This window comes from Pseudochaenichthys georgianus, chromosome 22, assembly GCF_902827115.2.
Source record: "Pseudochaenichthys georgianus chromosome 22, fPseGeo1.2, whole genome shotgun sequence".
Lineage (NCBI taxonomy): Eukaryota > Metazoa > Chordata > Actinopteri > Perciformes > Channichthyidae > Pseudochaenichthys > Pseudochaenichthys georgianus.
In genome coordinates, this window is record NC_047524.1 from 11,092,554 (window position 1) to 11,110,391 (window position 17,838).

The 17,838-nt window shown below is 39.1% G+C and overlaps 1 protein-coding gene across 2 annotated transcripts; it reads left to right on the top strand.

Moving 5' to 3' along the window:
* Positions 1–1,802: 1,802 nt before the first annotated feature.
* On the top strand, positions 1,803–17,177 carry kcnk10b (potassium channel, subfamily K, member 10b). Of its 2 annotated transcripts, none has more exons than XM_034111799.2 (7): positions 1,803–1,894; positions 5,714–6,129; positions 12,187–12,304; positions 13,885–14,045; positions 14,153–14,345; positions 14,541–14,683; positions 15,097–17,177. In XM_034111799.2, coding segments are annotated over exons 1-7 (1,674 nt in total). In that variant the 5' UTR covers positions 1,803–1,893; the 3' UTR covers positions 15,739–17,177. The 2 variants fall into 2 exon arrangements, with proteins under 2 accessions (XP_033967690.1, XP_033967689.1); XM_034111798.2 differs by lacking the exon at positions 1,803–1,894 and adding an exon at positions 2,220–2,478.
* The last annotated feature ends 661 nt before the right edge of the window (positions 17,178–17,838 follow it).

The window sequence follows — 17,838 nt, forward strand, 5'->3', positions numbered from 1 at the left end:
CTCGACTACTGCAATGGTGTTCACAGGTCTCACTAAAAAATCTATTAGGAAGCTGCAGCTGATTCAGAACGCCGCTGCTCGAGTCCTCACTAACACTAAGAAAGTGGATCACATCACTCCTGTTCTGAAGTCTTTACACTGGCTTCCTGTGTGTCAAAGAATATATTTCAAAATACTGCTGCTGGTTTATAAAGCACTGAATGGTTTAGGCCCAAAACACATTTCTGACCTCCTGCTAAATGATGAACCATCCAGATCTCTCAGGTCTTCAGGGACTGGTCAGCTTTCTGTCCCCAGAGTCAGAACTAAACATGGAGAAGCAGCGTTCAGTTATTATGCTCCAAATATCTGGAACAAACTCCCAGAAACCTGCAGGTCCGCTGCAACTCTGACTACTTTTAAATCCAGCTAGAAGACTTTTCTTTTTGTCACTGCTTTTAATTGAACTATTCATATCTTAGACTGCACTGTAACTTTTATCCTTGTACTTTTTCTTTTAATGTTTAATTGAACTATTCATATCTTAGACTGCACTGTAACTTGTATCCATGTATTTTTTCTTTTAATGTTTCTTTTATTAGCTTTTCTTTTTAATGACTGATTTTAAATGCCATTTTCTTAATGTCTTTCATTTTTTGTAAAGCACTTTGAATTGCCTTGTGTTGAAAAGTGTTATATAAATAAACTTGCCTTTCCTTGCCTTGCCTTGCCCCAACCACTCACCCCCATACACAACACACCTGTCACTTGAAAGGAAATAGTGAACAAAAACAACAAGGCATAACGTATATAACTCAGAATTCAATCAGATCCACGACATTAGAAATATCAAATAGGCCTACTTGCTTTTGTATTTATACTTGAACAAGATTAGGAGTATTTCTGTAGAAGTAGAACTATACAAATAGCTGAATCAACACTTCTTCCACCAATTAAATAAACTGGATCGAACTGTAGCTCCTTTGCCAGAAATGGCTTTAAACTTGCACCGCATTTTATATAATTGTCTGCCTAATCGTTTAGTTAAATATTATCCAGAAGAGGGGACAAGAGAGATAATGTCTCCATCAACTTATAATAGATGTTGGGATCAATAATCAATCTATCTATCTATCTATCTATCTATCTATCTATCTATCTATCTATCTATCTACATATCTATCTATCTATCTATCTATCTATCTACATATCTATCTATCTATCTATCTATCTATCTATCTCTATCTATCCATCCATCCATTATCACACTTATATTGAATCTATTATTGTTAGTTATGTGCATGCTGCTCCTAATTACTGGCTGATAGCCTCTTGTTAATTACTGGTTTGCTGTTTTGAGGACAGTTTGAGGCAAACACACCATCTGGCCTGCTAAAAAACAAAACCAGTGGCCTCATTTATATATAATGTGGTGGGGAGTACACAGTGCTATACATTCTGATTCAACTGAGTGCATGTTGGACATGGGAAACGTCTGTCAGCAGCGTATTGTTAACTCTGCTGTGTTCCTTGTATTGTTTTATAAACCTTTTGACCCCTCGTGTCATTTACATGCAAACGATTGTGGATGTCTTAATTGCTGTGTGAAAATGACTTAAACAGCATTGGCATAATCAAAATAAATTCAGGCTCAATTTAGTTTCTACAAATGTCAATGTTGGCTCTGTTAAAAAATGGCTCCCTAAATTGGTCAGCTTCTGACGGGATGGAGGAAGTGACTTTGTAGAAGTTCATAAATAATACAACGTTTTCCCATACATGTGAATGATGTCATGGTTTGAGTCAGCTGATTTGCCGTGCAGCTCTGACTTGCCGCCCTGCGCCATGTGCTCCGTCGCCGGTTGCCAAATGACGAGAAGATAATCCCGTTTTGGGGAATAAAATAACCAAAACAGTAAGTATTCAAAAATGTATTATGAACATGTGTGAGTATGTAACCGATGCAAGAGGCACATTTCCTCCAGGTATTTACAGCAAAGCATGTGGAGTAGAGCTTTGGGAATGGAAGGGTGGAGAGCATCCCTGTTGTTCTATACCTTCTGGCGTAAAGTTGCTATTTTGGACACCCTGTGGCTGTGTTTGTGGACCGGACCAACCCATTTTTTGTGTGTTCGGGTGTGAGACGTGATGTGGTTGGTTTGGTCCTCCTGTGCGACAGCTCAGTGAAAGGTCTCTCAAGGATCTCTCTTGTCAGACTACCACCGCGCGTCCAAGCGAGGAGGAGAAAAAGGGAGGGGGGGACAAGCAGAGGCAGACAATGCGGTTTTGCGATGCGTTTATTCCTGCGTAGAATTTACTCCACCATCCACAAACATATGATGTCCCGAAGATGCTGGATGACTCCTCGTGATTTGGATATTTTTATTTTATTTTTAAAATCATATTGAAAGTCCCTTACGTTTTGATTGAGAACAAAAACAGAGATGAAATTTCCAATAGAAACCCCAAGGAAACAAGTTAACTGGGAACCAGAACAAGGTTGGTGAAAAATGCTTTCTTATTATCTGATCACTTTAGATATATATGTGTCATTTAGTCATTTAAACTACTCCTAGTCTCAGAAACATCTCATGGAGACACACCAATTTACACCAGGCTGCATTATTCAAGGAATTGAACACTTTTGCACTATTTTGTATCTACTTTAGCTGATTACACTTCGTGTTTTCTCTTCTGTCTAGTCTGTGTTTCGATATGGACATTTAACAAGCAACAATGATGTTGGGGGTATTTTTTAATTCTCTATCCTCCTTGTGCTCTGTTGTGCATGGAGACGCTGCTGAGAGCGGAGCTTCAGCCACCTGCGTGAAACCGGAAACAGTATAAAAATAAAAGCATACAGTTGCTGCTGAAGAATAATGTTATATGACTTATCCTAAAAAATAAGACATAGGCCTACTATAATACAATTATAACTACCAAAGATGGCTGGTGACAGTGGATTATTTATTACATAATTAATCTCGTAGGAAATTAACCACGACTACTCTGAATGTGAGTTTATTTATTATGCCTAACATAGGTTACAGAAAACATGAGGATTTTGCTTGGTCTTTGAATGATATTGTAATTACTTGTTCTACTTTTGTTTTGTGATATAGAGTTAGCAGGACCAGTCCACCACTCCTTGAAACGTACTCAGTTTTATTTTGGAATCAGTTTTTTGCCGGAAGTAGGCCTACTTGGCCTTCATGTGTGATTCAGGCTGGCTTGATGCTAGATGTTGGTCCCAGCTGGTTAGTTCAACGCCTATAACCTTGCACCCCAGGGAAGAACTGAGCCTAGAGTCCTGAACCAACCCTTAATGCTCCCTCGTGTTAACTGTTTCTGCTGTTTAGCATTTTGTTTATCACTGGGTAAATAATGCTTTTCTACACGCAATGTGCATTTGTATGCTGAAATATTGACAAATTGAATGGTATTGTCCCATCACAACTGTGCCCCATTAAACAGTGTGTTACATTATAAATGCAACATTTAATTGCTATCATTAGAATTCTCATTAGCATCCTGATATTCTTTCCATTGTTTTATGGACCTGAGTCCCCAGTGAGTGAACATTACCTCTGCTTTGGCCAGACCTGCTGGAAATAGAGGAAGGGCTGAGAGAGAGATACTATCAGATACAAATTACGGTGTCCCACTCAGAATGCGATAGAGCCTCAAAAATATGAAATGCAAAGACAATTATCTTTATCCCCGGTTCGATTTTGCCCCTATGGTTTTAAACTTTGACAGACATGTAACCTTTTATTTATGCTTTATTTATTTATTACTCTTAGGTTTTTCTATTACATAGCTGAACTAAACTCAATAATATCCATGTTTTTGAACTGCCTATAGCTGCCGTCACTCTGCTGCAAATAACTGATTTATTACATTTCAGATGAGTTGAGATGAGATGCATTCTTGTCTCAGTGTAACTAGTTATTGATTTGGCCCAATTTGCAATTCATTTGACAGTTGAAGTTCATCTACATCTATCAAGATCAAATGCAGCATACAATATTGATGTGTTATTTTTCTTTCTTCTGCTTCAGCATTCAGTTCTAATTTTCCAATCCATCTCATTTTCTAAAAAATAGCCAGCCACTGCCCTTAAACACATGTATACATTGAAAGTGGCAGTTTTGCACCTTCCTAAGCTTGACATCACTCTGCTGTTATTGATTCACTCATGATACAAGCATTAACTAACACGATTCATAGCTCCTGCAGAGAACGAGACACTTCCTGGATGCCCTTGACTCATCAAGGTGGGGTGTGTGAGTGAGAGGATACATTGTACTTAGAATATCCCATTAGTGATCCCATACCAGTAAAAGAGTGTCTCTCAAACATATCCATATTGTGTTCCTGCATACAAGAGTTCCAACATTAAAGCCAACAGGCTCCACCCATGGCTCGAGGCATGCCGCACTCTCCGATCTAAGATAGGTGGGGGCGTCAGGGGTGAAGGTTGATGCTCTGAATAGCTTATTCAATGCGTTATACACATTAAAGGAATCTAAATGTGGCCACCTTCCAGATGCTGTTTGCCACTTCGTTGACCTGTTCCAGCACCCATGCGTTATTCTAAAAACCCACCCAGAAACCTATTACTGAAAGTGGTACTCATCCCCCCTACCCCCTCTTACAGTGAATTGGCATAATTGAATCCTGCTTTCTTAGCAGAGGGTAACTCAGCTTTCACCTCCTCTTAGCAATATTGTGAGGGTTTGGTTGTGTTATGTTTTAGATATTTGTAAATGTATTTTCTTATTTTTCCGTTTTGCAGACTCATGCTTGTTACCTCCATTTTTTTCATTTATTACAATAATTCGATGACAAGATGTTCTGCCTGCGTGATTGAGGTGGTAGCGCAGAGACTGCAATTCACAGATATAGTGGCTTTTATGTTTAAAACCCAAACCAAATTCTCAGTATGTGAAGTGTGAGATGACTGCTGTTGAGCGTATTGAATATGTCCTTTATGCTGATAGCTTTAAGTGTTAGCTTTGTGAAGAGCCCTTTATCAGCTCAGAGTAGAAGGGAAATTACGTTCTAATGCGTAATGAGGTGGTTATAGGTTTTAATGGCTAATGACCCTGTGTTTATGTCCAATGTCGTGTTCAATGTGCAAAACAGATACACATTTCTCTTGTGCTTGGGGAGTCCAAACCTGCACAGTGATATATTTCCTAAGACCTCCCTTTAAAATTATTTACTTAAAAAAAAAAAGTACAATATTTGGAGGCCTTTCTTACTAACAGAGTTAAACAATCAGTGTTGATACCTAGTATGAACCTGATGAATACCCAATTTGGACTTATATTAAAGCTATATTGCTTTACTTATTGTACCTGGGAAGCAGAACATTTTTATTATTGGCTCCTTTTTGATGTTAATGCATTTGACGTGCATGAAAGCTTAAAGGATAGAGAAAATACTGTATTTTTTACTCAAAAGACTTGTTATCAGAGTTGGGCATAGAACAAATGAATGTAAAAACAATTAGTGTGTTATCATAAATAATCTCAGAGGAATGGTTCTCAAAGCTCAATCTGTCTGTAACAGATTCAAAGCCTTCAGCCAAGAATGGTCTATTAGTTTTATTTGCATAAAATCATCAGAGAATCACTTTCAGAAGATACAGGATTGCAGTTTATTTCTTGGTATCCTCAAATACAATGACAAACAAAACAATATTCTCTTCTTTCCAATTTTTTCCTAGTGGCGGTCCAAAGCAACTTGGTCCCTCCCAAAAAGGCCCAGTCTGGCATGGCGAAGTCGAGTCTTGTCCAGGCCAGTGTGGCCACCATGCAGAATCCGATGAGCTGCGATCCTAAGGCCAATGGTCACTGTCCACTGCCACGCCTGTCCATCTCCTCCCGCTCTGCCAGTGTTGTGGCCAGCATGGACGCCAGCTGTGACGGCATGGCCGCTGCACTCCACTCAGTGATGAAGTGGAAGACGGTGCTGGCCGTGTTCATCATGGTCGTTCTCTACCTGGTCTGCGGAGGTCTGGCTTTCAAGGCGCTGGAGCAGCCGTTTGAGAGCAACCAGAAGACCAGCATCACTCTGGAGAAGGCTTCGTTCCTGGAGAGAAACCCGTGTGTTACTCCTCAAGAGCTCGAGGTACTCATCAAGGTAAGGGATTGAAAGTCGAGATGGATCTGCACATTTAACAGACCTGAACTTCCTTTCATCTGTTCATTCAGCCCTTTGATTGTGCATTGCGTTTATTGTATCTGTTCATCACAGTATATCTTCATCCAAAGATTAGTTTGTAAGAGGATAGAACGATTAGAGAGATTTAATTAAAGTGATCTGATACTGACTGCCATTCCATGTGATTGGTAGATAAGAGGAAGAGAATCAGAGGACTTACCTTTTTGTAGCACCAGTTTTCAAGATGGTGATTGCTATCAGAGGTAGTTAGAGGTTCTCAGGTTAATTAAATCTTGTTTCTTTAGCTTTTCACATGAAAATCTTGGATGATACTGTCTTTCAAGATCAAGACTTTGATGTCATTGTCCTTTTTGCAGAATTTTACGGTATAATTGTTTAGGTTTTTCAAAAAAATTGTTGTCATGTTTGTTTATAATAGATATAGCAATTTCTGTATTTAAATATTGAGTAAAACATCTTGATTGCTGATTTTTGAAGAGTTCTGATTTGCAAAGATTATTTGTACAAATAGCCTCGACTAAAAGCTGCTATAAATAACATTTTTAGAATAACAAGGGTAGAAATGACAATGAGTAAGAAATTAACCAAACAAATGATAATACTGCTTCGTTACCTCGTAACCTTTAGAAATTGTGTAGGTGTTTACTTGGAGCAGTGAAGTCCTCTTTCTTGAAAAATGATTGTTAGAACCCAATACCTTGACTCGTTGTTATTGTACTTCTCTATTCAGTCGCAATTAACCTCCACATAGGTATGCAAGGAGATGGTTTGAATATGTCGAGTCACTCAAATTAAGATTTAGGTTTTAAGGGTTGTATTGAACTCAATCACAACCTTTTCCAGAGTGCTGTTATTGCTCCGATAATGCTTATTTATAGACACATGTGACAGAAGACACTCCCATGCTCTGGGCCCCCCCAGATGATGGGTAAATGTCACGAGAAGACTTAGAGGCAGATCCATCATTCAGCGGGGAGCACATTAATACCTTCAGGGTCACCACAGAGATACCCATAATTCTCAGTGACACTTCACATATGTCAGTAAACCGACTTGACCTGCTAGCACATACAGTTGAATGTTACGTAACAGTATATACAGTAACCAGTATTCATAGTAAGGGAAATTGTTTATCCTAGTCAAAATGGTGGATTACAGCTGCTTAGAGTGGAGAACGGTGAATTGTAATCGCAGGTCTACATTGATGTTGTTGTGTCCCTGACTCAACTTGAGCAAACAAATAGTACTAGTAATAGTAAACAACCCACATTACAAAAGATTGTGGGTTGTTTTGAGATCAAGATTGTATAACTAAGCTATATCTTAATACCCTCAACAATACATGTATTTGTGCATGATATTCCAGAGTGAGGCTTTAACTACACCCACACGTTTTAAATAAGGAAACTAGCTCACGGCCACAAGAGCATTGTTGTCTTTGCTGTAAGAAACGTTTGTAGCCAAGTTTTTCTCTGTCTTCTACCAAAACAGTGTGTGATATATTTTCTATTTTAACAAGACATTTTGTTAAACTGGAAAGATCCAGAGAGATTTCTGGGGCAGATGGACCCTGAATTCTTAACGCTATTCTTGGCATCACATCAATGTCTGTCTGATCATAAAATCAGATCATGACAACCTTAAGAATGATTCATTCTAACATGTGTATCTTGATTAAACAGCTTGTTGTTAAAAACACGAGTGACAACCCTTGAGACAGGTCGACCTAAATCATGCTGTTTCTGCAATGTTCCACATGTTTCTAATACAGAATAAGAAGCTTTCATTATCAACCAATACCTGTGTGAACTGGACTAGATAGCAAGCAGATAGTGACAAAAATCATGCCCATCACATCATGACTTTATTGGGCATTTCCTTGTGGTGTCAGCTGCTTTATACCACAGTGTATAGCAATGCTTTGCGCCGCTCTCTGATAGTATATGTCGAGATTTAAGGTCAATACATCAAGCTGATAACTGGAAGCGCGATTGGAAAATAATTTGAGATCTGTCGGCTTGCACTCTGCTGTGTTGAAACTTTTATTTGTGAGGGTGTGCTGCAAAAGAAAAAAGCGGGACTCAGATCACTCAAACACTCCTATGCAGAGAATATTCTCAAGAGAGGGAGGGATTCTGCATCTATGTGGGTTAATTTCTTTGAGGGCAAATGTTTGTGACACAAGGCCCAAATGGCAAATCCCTTTTACCTGCCTAAGTAGTACCTCACTAGCATAATTCAGCAGAAAACATATGAAATCACATGAATACAGTAGATTGTGAAAAAGAGAGCTTTTTTGCATAATGTGCTTTCCATGTATGTTAGTGCCCCAAAGGCATTTGGTGTGCTTCACTTTCACTTTCACTTTGCTACTATGGCTCCATTTGAAGGTAGCTTCTTCAACACTGCTCCAGTAAATATTGGACTGCCGATCTGTCTCTCCCTCCTTCTGCACACCCACGCCTGTTCTGTTACTCTATTTCAGAAAAGCATCCTTTCTTCTCCTCCCTCGCAGCACTCAACCTTTAAAGCACAAAAGTGCTATCCCGGGTTTGTGAAAATAAATCAACGACAGTATTTCCTTGGGAGATGTTTGTAAATGAAAACCTTTAGGTGTGCCTGAGGTCTGGAGGGAATCAATTATTTATTGCACAGGCCAGCAGTCACAGACCTCCTGTGGCTCCAAGCAGCAGCAGCAGCAACAGCTGACTAATGATCAGATCCAGAGACAGGACATAACGTCTATGACGGCATGTCTCACCAGTTATTTGCCTCTATTAAACTGTTTTAGAACTAATTTACAATATTACCTCTGCCAAATTGAATGTATTAACAATGATAGGATTTGTATAGTCCTTGTACAACTATGATGAGATCAGATTAAGTTTGAGTTGATCCATTGGCTTTTCTGCAGAGAGATAAATTAGTAGATCAATACCGCTGCCTTTATGTCGATATGGTTTATAAAGTTAGTACCAGCAGCCAGTTAACCTAACGTTCACTGGAAATACAGGGAGACATGTAGCCTAACTAGGTCTACCCAAACTGAACAGAATCTGCTGTGTTAAACGTACAACAATCTAATTGTAAACAAAGTTATGGTTTATGTGCCAGATTATTTTTTGTAAGAAGCAGTGACCCAAGCAACCTTAAACTACAACATGTCATGTTTACATTACTGTTTGTCTACAGATTAAACAAATGACATATCATGATTTAGATAAGGATAAACTAACTGTTTGCAGATATAATGCGTACCAGATTGAGAGTTTTCTCTGCTAATCATCTGTAAGAAAGTGAATTTCCAAAGTTTCAAACTGTTCCTTCAGATATCCTTCCACTAAGCTATGACAGTTCTTCAAGTATAAAATAACGAAAATCGTGCCATGTGTGAAACTCGAACTGACAAATAACACTTTTTTCCCTTGGCTGTCTTAAAAAAAGGCCTTCAGGACATATTTCTTCACAAGTACTCCATCATAGAGTCTGTCTGGTCACAGGTTCTGTTATCGGTCCGTTCCTGCTGCGTGGAGCCTGTCACTCAAACAAAGATCCTCTATGGTAACACGGCAGTGATTACTGACAGTTCAGTGAATATTTGGCAAAGGATTTGATTGAAAAATTGCAACTTTAAGAGACATGTGTGTAAATGTACAGCTAGTGTGTGGGTGAGCGAAAAGAAGACGGTGTATAGACCAAGCACTTGTAAGGCTTTGCTCCAAAACCCATGTTGGCTCAGTGTGTGTCTGTGTGTTCGTGTGTGCTTGTCAATGTATGTATGTTGACCCGCTCACTCATGTCTGCTTCAGCATCTGTGCTGTCCACCTACCCGCTGGGCGCCCACAAAGGCAGCGGACCAAATTGGCTTTTCCAGCGCTGTCGGGATGACTCACTCTTTGGCACAATGTGGAGCCGTGCTGTTGTTGCCACCTGTCAAATCTCTTTTATTGATGACTCACTTAATCTACAAAATACTTTCAAAAACACTGGACTACCTGCAGGGAATCTATGTCATGACACAGAAATAACAGCATAATAATTGTTCACAGCATGATTTACGTGATTTTTATTTTTTTATTTTTGTTATATGGATGTATAGTTATTTGTGAGAATGATTGTCAAAGTTAGGCTGCTTTATTAAAGGTCTACAGTGATTCATGAGAAAGAGGCTCCGCAAGGGTTTGGCACAAAGTTCCTAAACTAAAAAGTGAATTGTAAAACATATGGAAAAATATATATCTCATGTTAAATAAAACCACAAACCAGGAAGATTTTGTGCAAAAAAATGAAATATATCTGTGTATCAAAGCTGGGTTTTGATTATTTTTGCTCACTTTAAAACTGTTTTGATGATTAGCCTTATCTGTGATGGACCAGAGTCTTCCAGTTTGGCAGTCATTTAGGCACCTTTAATGCTTCAAAGTGGTTTAGAAGAAGTTATAGATACTAGTCAAAGAGCGAGTGCTGCAGGGGAGAGAGCTTGGCACCGGCTCACAGAGAGCGAGGCACCATGCTGGCTGGATCATTGCTGTCACCTGCTGTGGGGCAGAAGGACACACTGAGAGGATAAAGATTTGCAGTGATTTAGCCTGCACTTTATTGATCCTGAAGTGAAGAATATAAAAACACACATTAGCAAAGGGCACGTCACAAACATTTGGGGTTGACTGTGTGTCTACAATAACGTCTGTGTGCTTAATCTTCTGTGCAATCAAATAGGAGGAGAGTTGCTTTAACATTATAACACAAGTTGCGTCGTAATTAGCACACAACAACACAAATCATCGTCAGCATCCTCGTGTTTCATAAGTGCCCCTGGATAAAGAGGATTTTCCACATATCTAATGCACTGTGAACTTGGCTGTGAAAACTGGAGGCAAAAATAGACTTCCTCATCAAGTATTCAGATATATTGTGAGGCTATTATTAGCTCTCTCTTGGCTCAAGAAATAGGCTATTTGGGATTTATTATATAATTACCGCTCAGATTTGGCTCCTATATTGAGGCTATGTGGGCATGACTCTATTTCAGATACCAAAGTCTGTCTCATCGGGGGTGGGGGGGTGGGGGGGGTGCGGGGGTGCACTGATGGAGCCGAGGTAATCACATGCATGATTATGAGTAGGCAGGTGCAGCAATGTGGAAGTGATCCCTTACTCTGTCTGCTTTGAAATGTAGGCTATGTCAAAAGAGTTGATACATATTTTATCAGATGGACGTGCATTTTACTAACAGCTTGCATGGATAGTTTAGGGGGGTTGCCCGGAATTCAGGATGTTGTTAAATGCACTATTTTTTTACCAATGGCAACCATGACTTTCATGCCAGCAGAAAGTGATGTTGAGCCCAGAAGCTAAATGCAAACTATTAATGTCCACAAAGATAAGAAAATTAAATGCGATTCTCATAAAAAGCTCATAAACAGAAAATGTAGAAACAATTCAAGATGGTGTATTCACTTTTATTGCTACATAATGGAGCTCAGAATGAGATCATTGAGAATAATGATGCAGGGTGTGAGAGCGTTGTAGGTTCTAAATGTTTCCCTAGACAAGCTGGAGACAAAGGAAAGCTCCGGGAGTAAAGGAAAACCTGACATAGAAGAACAAATAGATTAAGGTCTGTTTGCTGCAAGTGAAAGTCAATGTAGATTAAGTCAGTGAAGTGTAAAAACATGCAGTGGGTTAGAATGCAGACACTGCTCTGTGTGAAGAGTCAGACACTGAATAATGAGAAACAGATCTCATAGATGTTTCCGCATTTACTGATTTGTATGTGTGTTGTTCAATGCAATGCTTATTTAGTTATTTTTTAATTAAATGTTATAACACAACAGCGTTTTGTAACACACACCCATGATCACATCAGCATATGATTCCAATGGCAGATACACCAATGTTGAACTGATTTAATTTATTGTAACTGCATCTACTTAGCTGAACGTATAATCAGCTTATGACATGCATCTAGGATTGTCTCTATCTAATTTATATTCCATTATGTTCTAATTGCAGCATGCTATAGATGCTGTGAATGCGGGAGTGAGTCCTATTGGAAACACATCCTACACTTCCAGTTACTGGGACATGGGCAGCGCATTCTTCTTCGCTGGGACTGTCATCACAACCATAGGTAACGTTTTGAATAATCCACTCTAATGCTTTCATTTCTGCTATAGTTATGTTGCATAAGGTCATATCATAGATCAGCCAAACTAAGACAGCTTTTAGATGCGCAGCTCCTCTGTCTTGGAATAGTCTGCAAATTAAATGGAAACTGAACAATCTGGTGTCACTAAATGTTTTTAAAGCTCGGTTGGATGCTAGTCAATCGGAAGCTATTGGTACCTGTTTATGTGGATAATTATGTAAATGATGCTGTATGATGTCCTTTTGTTGTTCTATTTATGTTTTTATGTTTCATGTGGAACTACTTGAACAGGTCTCCCTTGGAAAAGAGATCAATGATCTCAATGGGATTTATCTGTATAAATAAAGGTTTAAAAAAAAAATAAAAAAAATAGAGGTGTTGACCGATTCATGTTATTTCGAAAAATGGCCATACACTTTTTACCCAATCAATTAAAAAGTGACCCAGAATCCTAACACTGCTTGTGTGTAGAGAAAAACAATATGACATTAGTACTATTCTAAAAATTGTAATTTTCACTGAAAAAAACAAATATTTTTGTGATGAACCAAACAACAACATGTTATTATGCAAGACCTTGAAAAGGGATTAGAATGCTTTTGAAAGGCTTTGTCCTTTCAGTTTGTCGAAGGTGTTTCTCAACACACATGTCTGTGAAGCTGTGTAAATCCCTCCCTCTTATTGCTATCCTCAGGTGAGTTTTACAAATCCCTTCACCCTCATGAGGTGGTGCTAAATGATGCAATACAAAGCCCTGTGGGATTTAACAACCGGTGAAGTTCAAAACACACACTGCTTATGCAGATTATTTAGTTTCAATTCACCTTATGTCTCTCTATGAGCTTTTTTTACTTGCTCTAACAAGAAAAACAATTGATTGATCAAACATATTTTGCAATGAAATTGAAAGGCTCTTGATGCTTTGAATATTTAAAATAGATATAGTTCCATATAGGAGCTATAATTCCAACATAAAAATCATACATTAAAGTTTATATTTCGCTATTAGCTGCATGTCCCCTCATTTCAAATAAAAGGGAAAAAACACAAAGTCCCGAACCTCTCGTTATGGTCCAGAGATTTCATTAACTAGGGATTTGCAACTACGCTACGATACAGTAGTTTTTAGTTGCTTCATTAACATCTGGATATCAGATTTTTAGATATCAGATTTAAGAGAATACAAGAAGTAAGACCCTACACAGCTTTAAATTAAACATGTTACAAATAAAATAAAAATGTATCCTCTTCAATGAGTTTCAATTCAATTGCATTTGAAATATACATGATGAAACTGTCCTTTATGTGTCTCCCTGGCCTGGTATCTCTGTCAAATAATAATGCAATATCTCTCAGGAGGATCATTTCTTCTTGAGGAGCTTATTTACTACAGACCCTTGATATGGAGCATGATATGGACTTCAATTGATTGTTGGTTAAGAAGGTCTTGATTGTCTTCTATTGCTTTCATAACACTCCCCCTCCCCCTCACCACTTGGCCATGATTCAATAATCTTTTTTGTTTTCTCTGCTCTTCATCGTGTTTCCCTTGTTTTTATCAGGTTATGGAAACATAGCTCCAAGCACGGAGGGCGGGAAAATCCTTTGCATCCTTTATGCCATATTTGGCATCCCTCTCTTTGGCTTTTTGTTGGCGGGGATTGGAGACCAGCTGGGGACCCTCTTTGGGAAAAGCATCTTGAGAGTTGAGAAGATATTCAGGGTGAGTTTAAGCTAGTTTCAGATATTGTTTTATTCGTATTTGCCAGTTTTTATCCTCTTTTAACTTCTTATATTGTTCTAATGGCATCCCCTGTTTGTCTTTTTCAGCAAAAACACAAACAGATCAGCCAAACTAAGATCAGAGTGACGTCAACCATCCTGTTCATTCTGGCTGGCTGCATTGTTTTTGTCACCATCCCTGCTGTCGTCTTCAAACACATCGAGGGCTGGACCACACTAGAGGCTATCTACTTTGTTGTGATCACACTCACCACAGTGGGAATAGGAGACTATGTGGCAGGTAGATCATGCTACAACTAAAGAATGTTTTCTTTCTTCAGCCAACATTTTGTATATCAAATCGAACAGAAAAAAACAGGAAATCTCAACATTTGATGATGATTGAAAACTGAATTGTACTGTATCTCTCGATGTAGATTATTGTTTAATTGAACTATCATGACTTACATATTTGGTGTTTTTCCTTCCCCTCCAGGTGGTGACCGTAGAATCGACTATATGCAGTGGTACAAACCCCTGGTGTGGTTCTGGATCTTGGTGGGTTTAGCATACTTTGCGGCCGTCCTCAGCATGATTGGAGACTGGCTTCGAGTACTGTCCATAAAGACCAAAGAAGAGGTGAGGTTCATACAATTGTAGAGAAACTATAATAGAACTAGACATTCCGACCCTGCTACTGCCTTCTCTACCCTTCTGCTCTTATATTTCTCCCAATAATCGCTGATTAGCTCTTGTCAAAATGGTATCTAACAGGCTGCTATATTGTTTGAGTTGTTCAGCATCGTCCAAATAGAAGACAATGAAATGAAAACGCTGTATAGGTAGGTATAAGTAGTTGTAAAAATCTTCATTTATTCAGATTTCGTTGGTAAGGTTAAAGTGAAAAAAAAACAACTGTACAAACGTTGGCAGAACATTTTGTTATCATCGAAGTACCCATCACTCACACTTCTTTGCAAAAGCTGAATTAGAATTCTTTTTTTTTTCTGAAACCGATTCCTGATCCTTTCCTTTTTGCACTATCGTCACAGGTTGGGGAGATTAAAGCTCATGCTGCTGAATGGAAGGCAAATGTTAGAGCAGAGTTTCGTGAAACGCGGCGGCGCCTGAGTGTTGAGATCCATGACAAGCTCCAGCGGGCCGCCACCATCCGCAGCATGGAGCGCCGCCAGCTGGGCCTGGAGCAGCGAGCTCTCTCTCTGGACATGCTGTCTCCTGAGAAGAGGGCCTTGTTTGCCAGTCTGGATGCTGCTCGCTTCAAGACTTCCTCTCAGGAGAGCATCGACACCAAGCTCAACAACCTGAGGCTGAAGGGGGCCTGTGAGGCGTACGACCATCAGGCGAGCGAGCAAACACCACAGACAGCATCTTCCTCAGAGGAGAATCTCTCCAACCTGCGCTTTGGATCCCTTACCAAGCTGGCCAGACGCAACAAGAACCGTGAACTGCGGAGGAACATTAATGAAGATGTGCAACGGACAAGCCTAGGAATAAATAATGCCATGCTGGGTGAGGAGAGGACGGAAGAAGAAGGAGATGTGGAGCCAGACGAGGAAAGTCGAGAAAGAAAAGAGGGAAACACCAGTCTGACAAACCTGTCACATTACGCAACGGAGCGCAGCAAGTTGAATGGGTTCACAACAGTGAATGTAAAAGAGGGAGAGAACGACTAGGCGATGAATACTCGAGTGCTTCAGAGAGAGACAGAGTGAAACACACAGAGACAGAGACGCAGAAAAAGAGTGCATGGACCTTTGAGATGTCAGTAAATGTGCCTTTCTGTTTCCTACACTTACATCATAACTGCTCCCAAGGAAATTCAGTCATTGTGCCATAGCCATGAGAAAGAAATGTGTTGCCAAAAATGTAAAGAGACAGAAGAGGCTTTAGTTAAAATACCTCACATGGGATGTTACTGTAGACTGGGCTACTTAAGAACCTTCATTTCTACGGGAGCTATCAATCCAGTTTGGTTGTCTTCCAGACGACTCTTAAGAGACACTTGGGCAACGGCTGTCAGAATAATAATGCAGAATATTATTTTTTACAGATGTGGGCAGGACATCCAGAGAGCTAGTAAAATGTCATCCATCTTCAAAACCACTATCGATCGCCGCTTTGTCGTTTCATGCTGTGTTGGCTATTTTGAGCTCTGCTGCTTAAAGACTACAACGTCTGGAGGGTGGAAGGTTGTGTTTCTGCTGGATCAAGAGACAATACAAGCATTTACCTTCCTGGCATGTACAAGTATTCCTATATGGTATGTGGCTTTGAAAATGCAGCCTTAGGGCTTAAACTACTACATAAGAGCTCATAAAAAATAACTATTCACCTTAATTGTGCATGGTTATTAAACCACAAGCATTGCAGATAATTTACTTACTTGAAAGCTTGAAATACAGCTGTAATAATATTTTTAATAAAATGAAATGTACTGCTTAATTTAACATTTTGTAAAAAAAGAATACACCAACCTGGAATTCACCTGATAGACGCATTTAATCACCGTTGGCTATGAGATTGTCCGCCATGTTGAAAACACATATTTTGTAAATTACATTCACTTTTATCACACATGTCTTCTGACGACTTCAACTACTTTTTAATTAATGAATGTGATGCTGTTGATTTTTTACTTATCAGGCATGTTTGTATACGTGTTTACTTTGTTTTATACCAGCCAAGCACTTGAGTTATATTTTTCATAGAATCGAGAATATGAACAAAACAAGTTTCTTTTATCGTATTTATTTTTTCTGGAACACAGTCAAACAGTAGCTTCAATCGTCTTCACACTGAAATGTGTTTTGCTGTTGTTCCTACATTAACTGACTGAAATGTTTGACACATCACCAATTCATATTTGCATTTTACAAATAGGCACTGGCACTACTCAACGCCGTCTTGAAATGTTACTGAATTATTCAACGTATCACTATAGTGTGCATTGCATGCATACTAAAGACAAAGTACACACTGGTGGTACTCGTAACCTATTCATCTGATATCATTAACCTTTTCCTTTGACCATGACCTGTGACAAGTTTGTTGTGTACAGTTTATTTTACGAACAGATCACATTAAATGTAGTGAGTGCCTTTTTCCAAATAATAAAGACTACACAGGTAATTAAAGATGTTGTTGTAACTATATCAAATGCTGTATTTGTGTCAGGACCTCGACACAAACTGATGAACCCAAATGCACGACCCAGAGACAAAGTCTTAAATGTAATAACATGTATTTATTAATTCCAATGATCAGGAAATCTCTCTTAACAGAGTAGGTGCTGGAATAAACAAAAAGCGCTCACAAGGAGGAAAGAACTAGGCATAACAAAAGGAGAAAAAACTTAAGGCTACAAAAATCAACAAAATAACATAACCTGACATGAGAGAAAGCAATCCTTTCTGAGTAGAGGCTTGGCACGACCATTCGGGGCAACAAACAAGACAAACTGACAGGACAGGGGAGAGACAGGACTATTTAAACATGAGGTGAGTGGGAACAGGTGGAAACAATCAGGGGTGGGGCAGACACTGATGATGGCGGGAAAAACACACAAGGGGAGGAAGAAACAGGGCCCGAAATGAAAGACGAGGTAAATACAAAATAAAACAGGAAATGACAGACAAAATACATAAACATAACTAGCACATTTGACGAGACACAACCATTTGCATATTATTTCGTTATATGTTGTACTGGGAATCGTTGCTTTTCTAGAGTTATTGCTGCAAATGAAATATTATAAATATTGTTTATTTTTCACA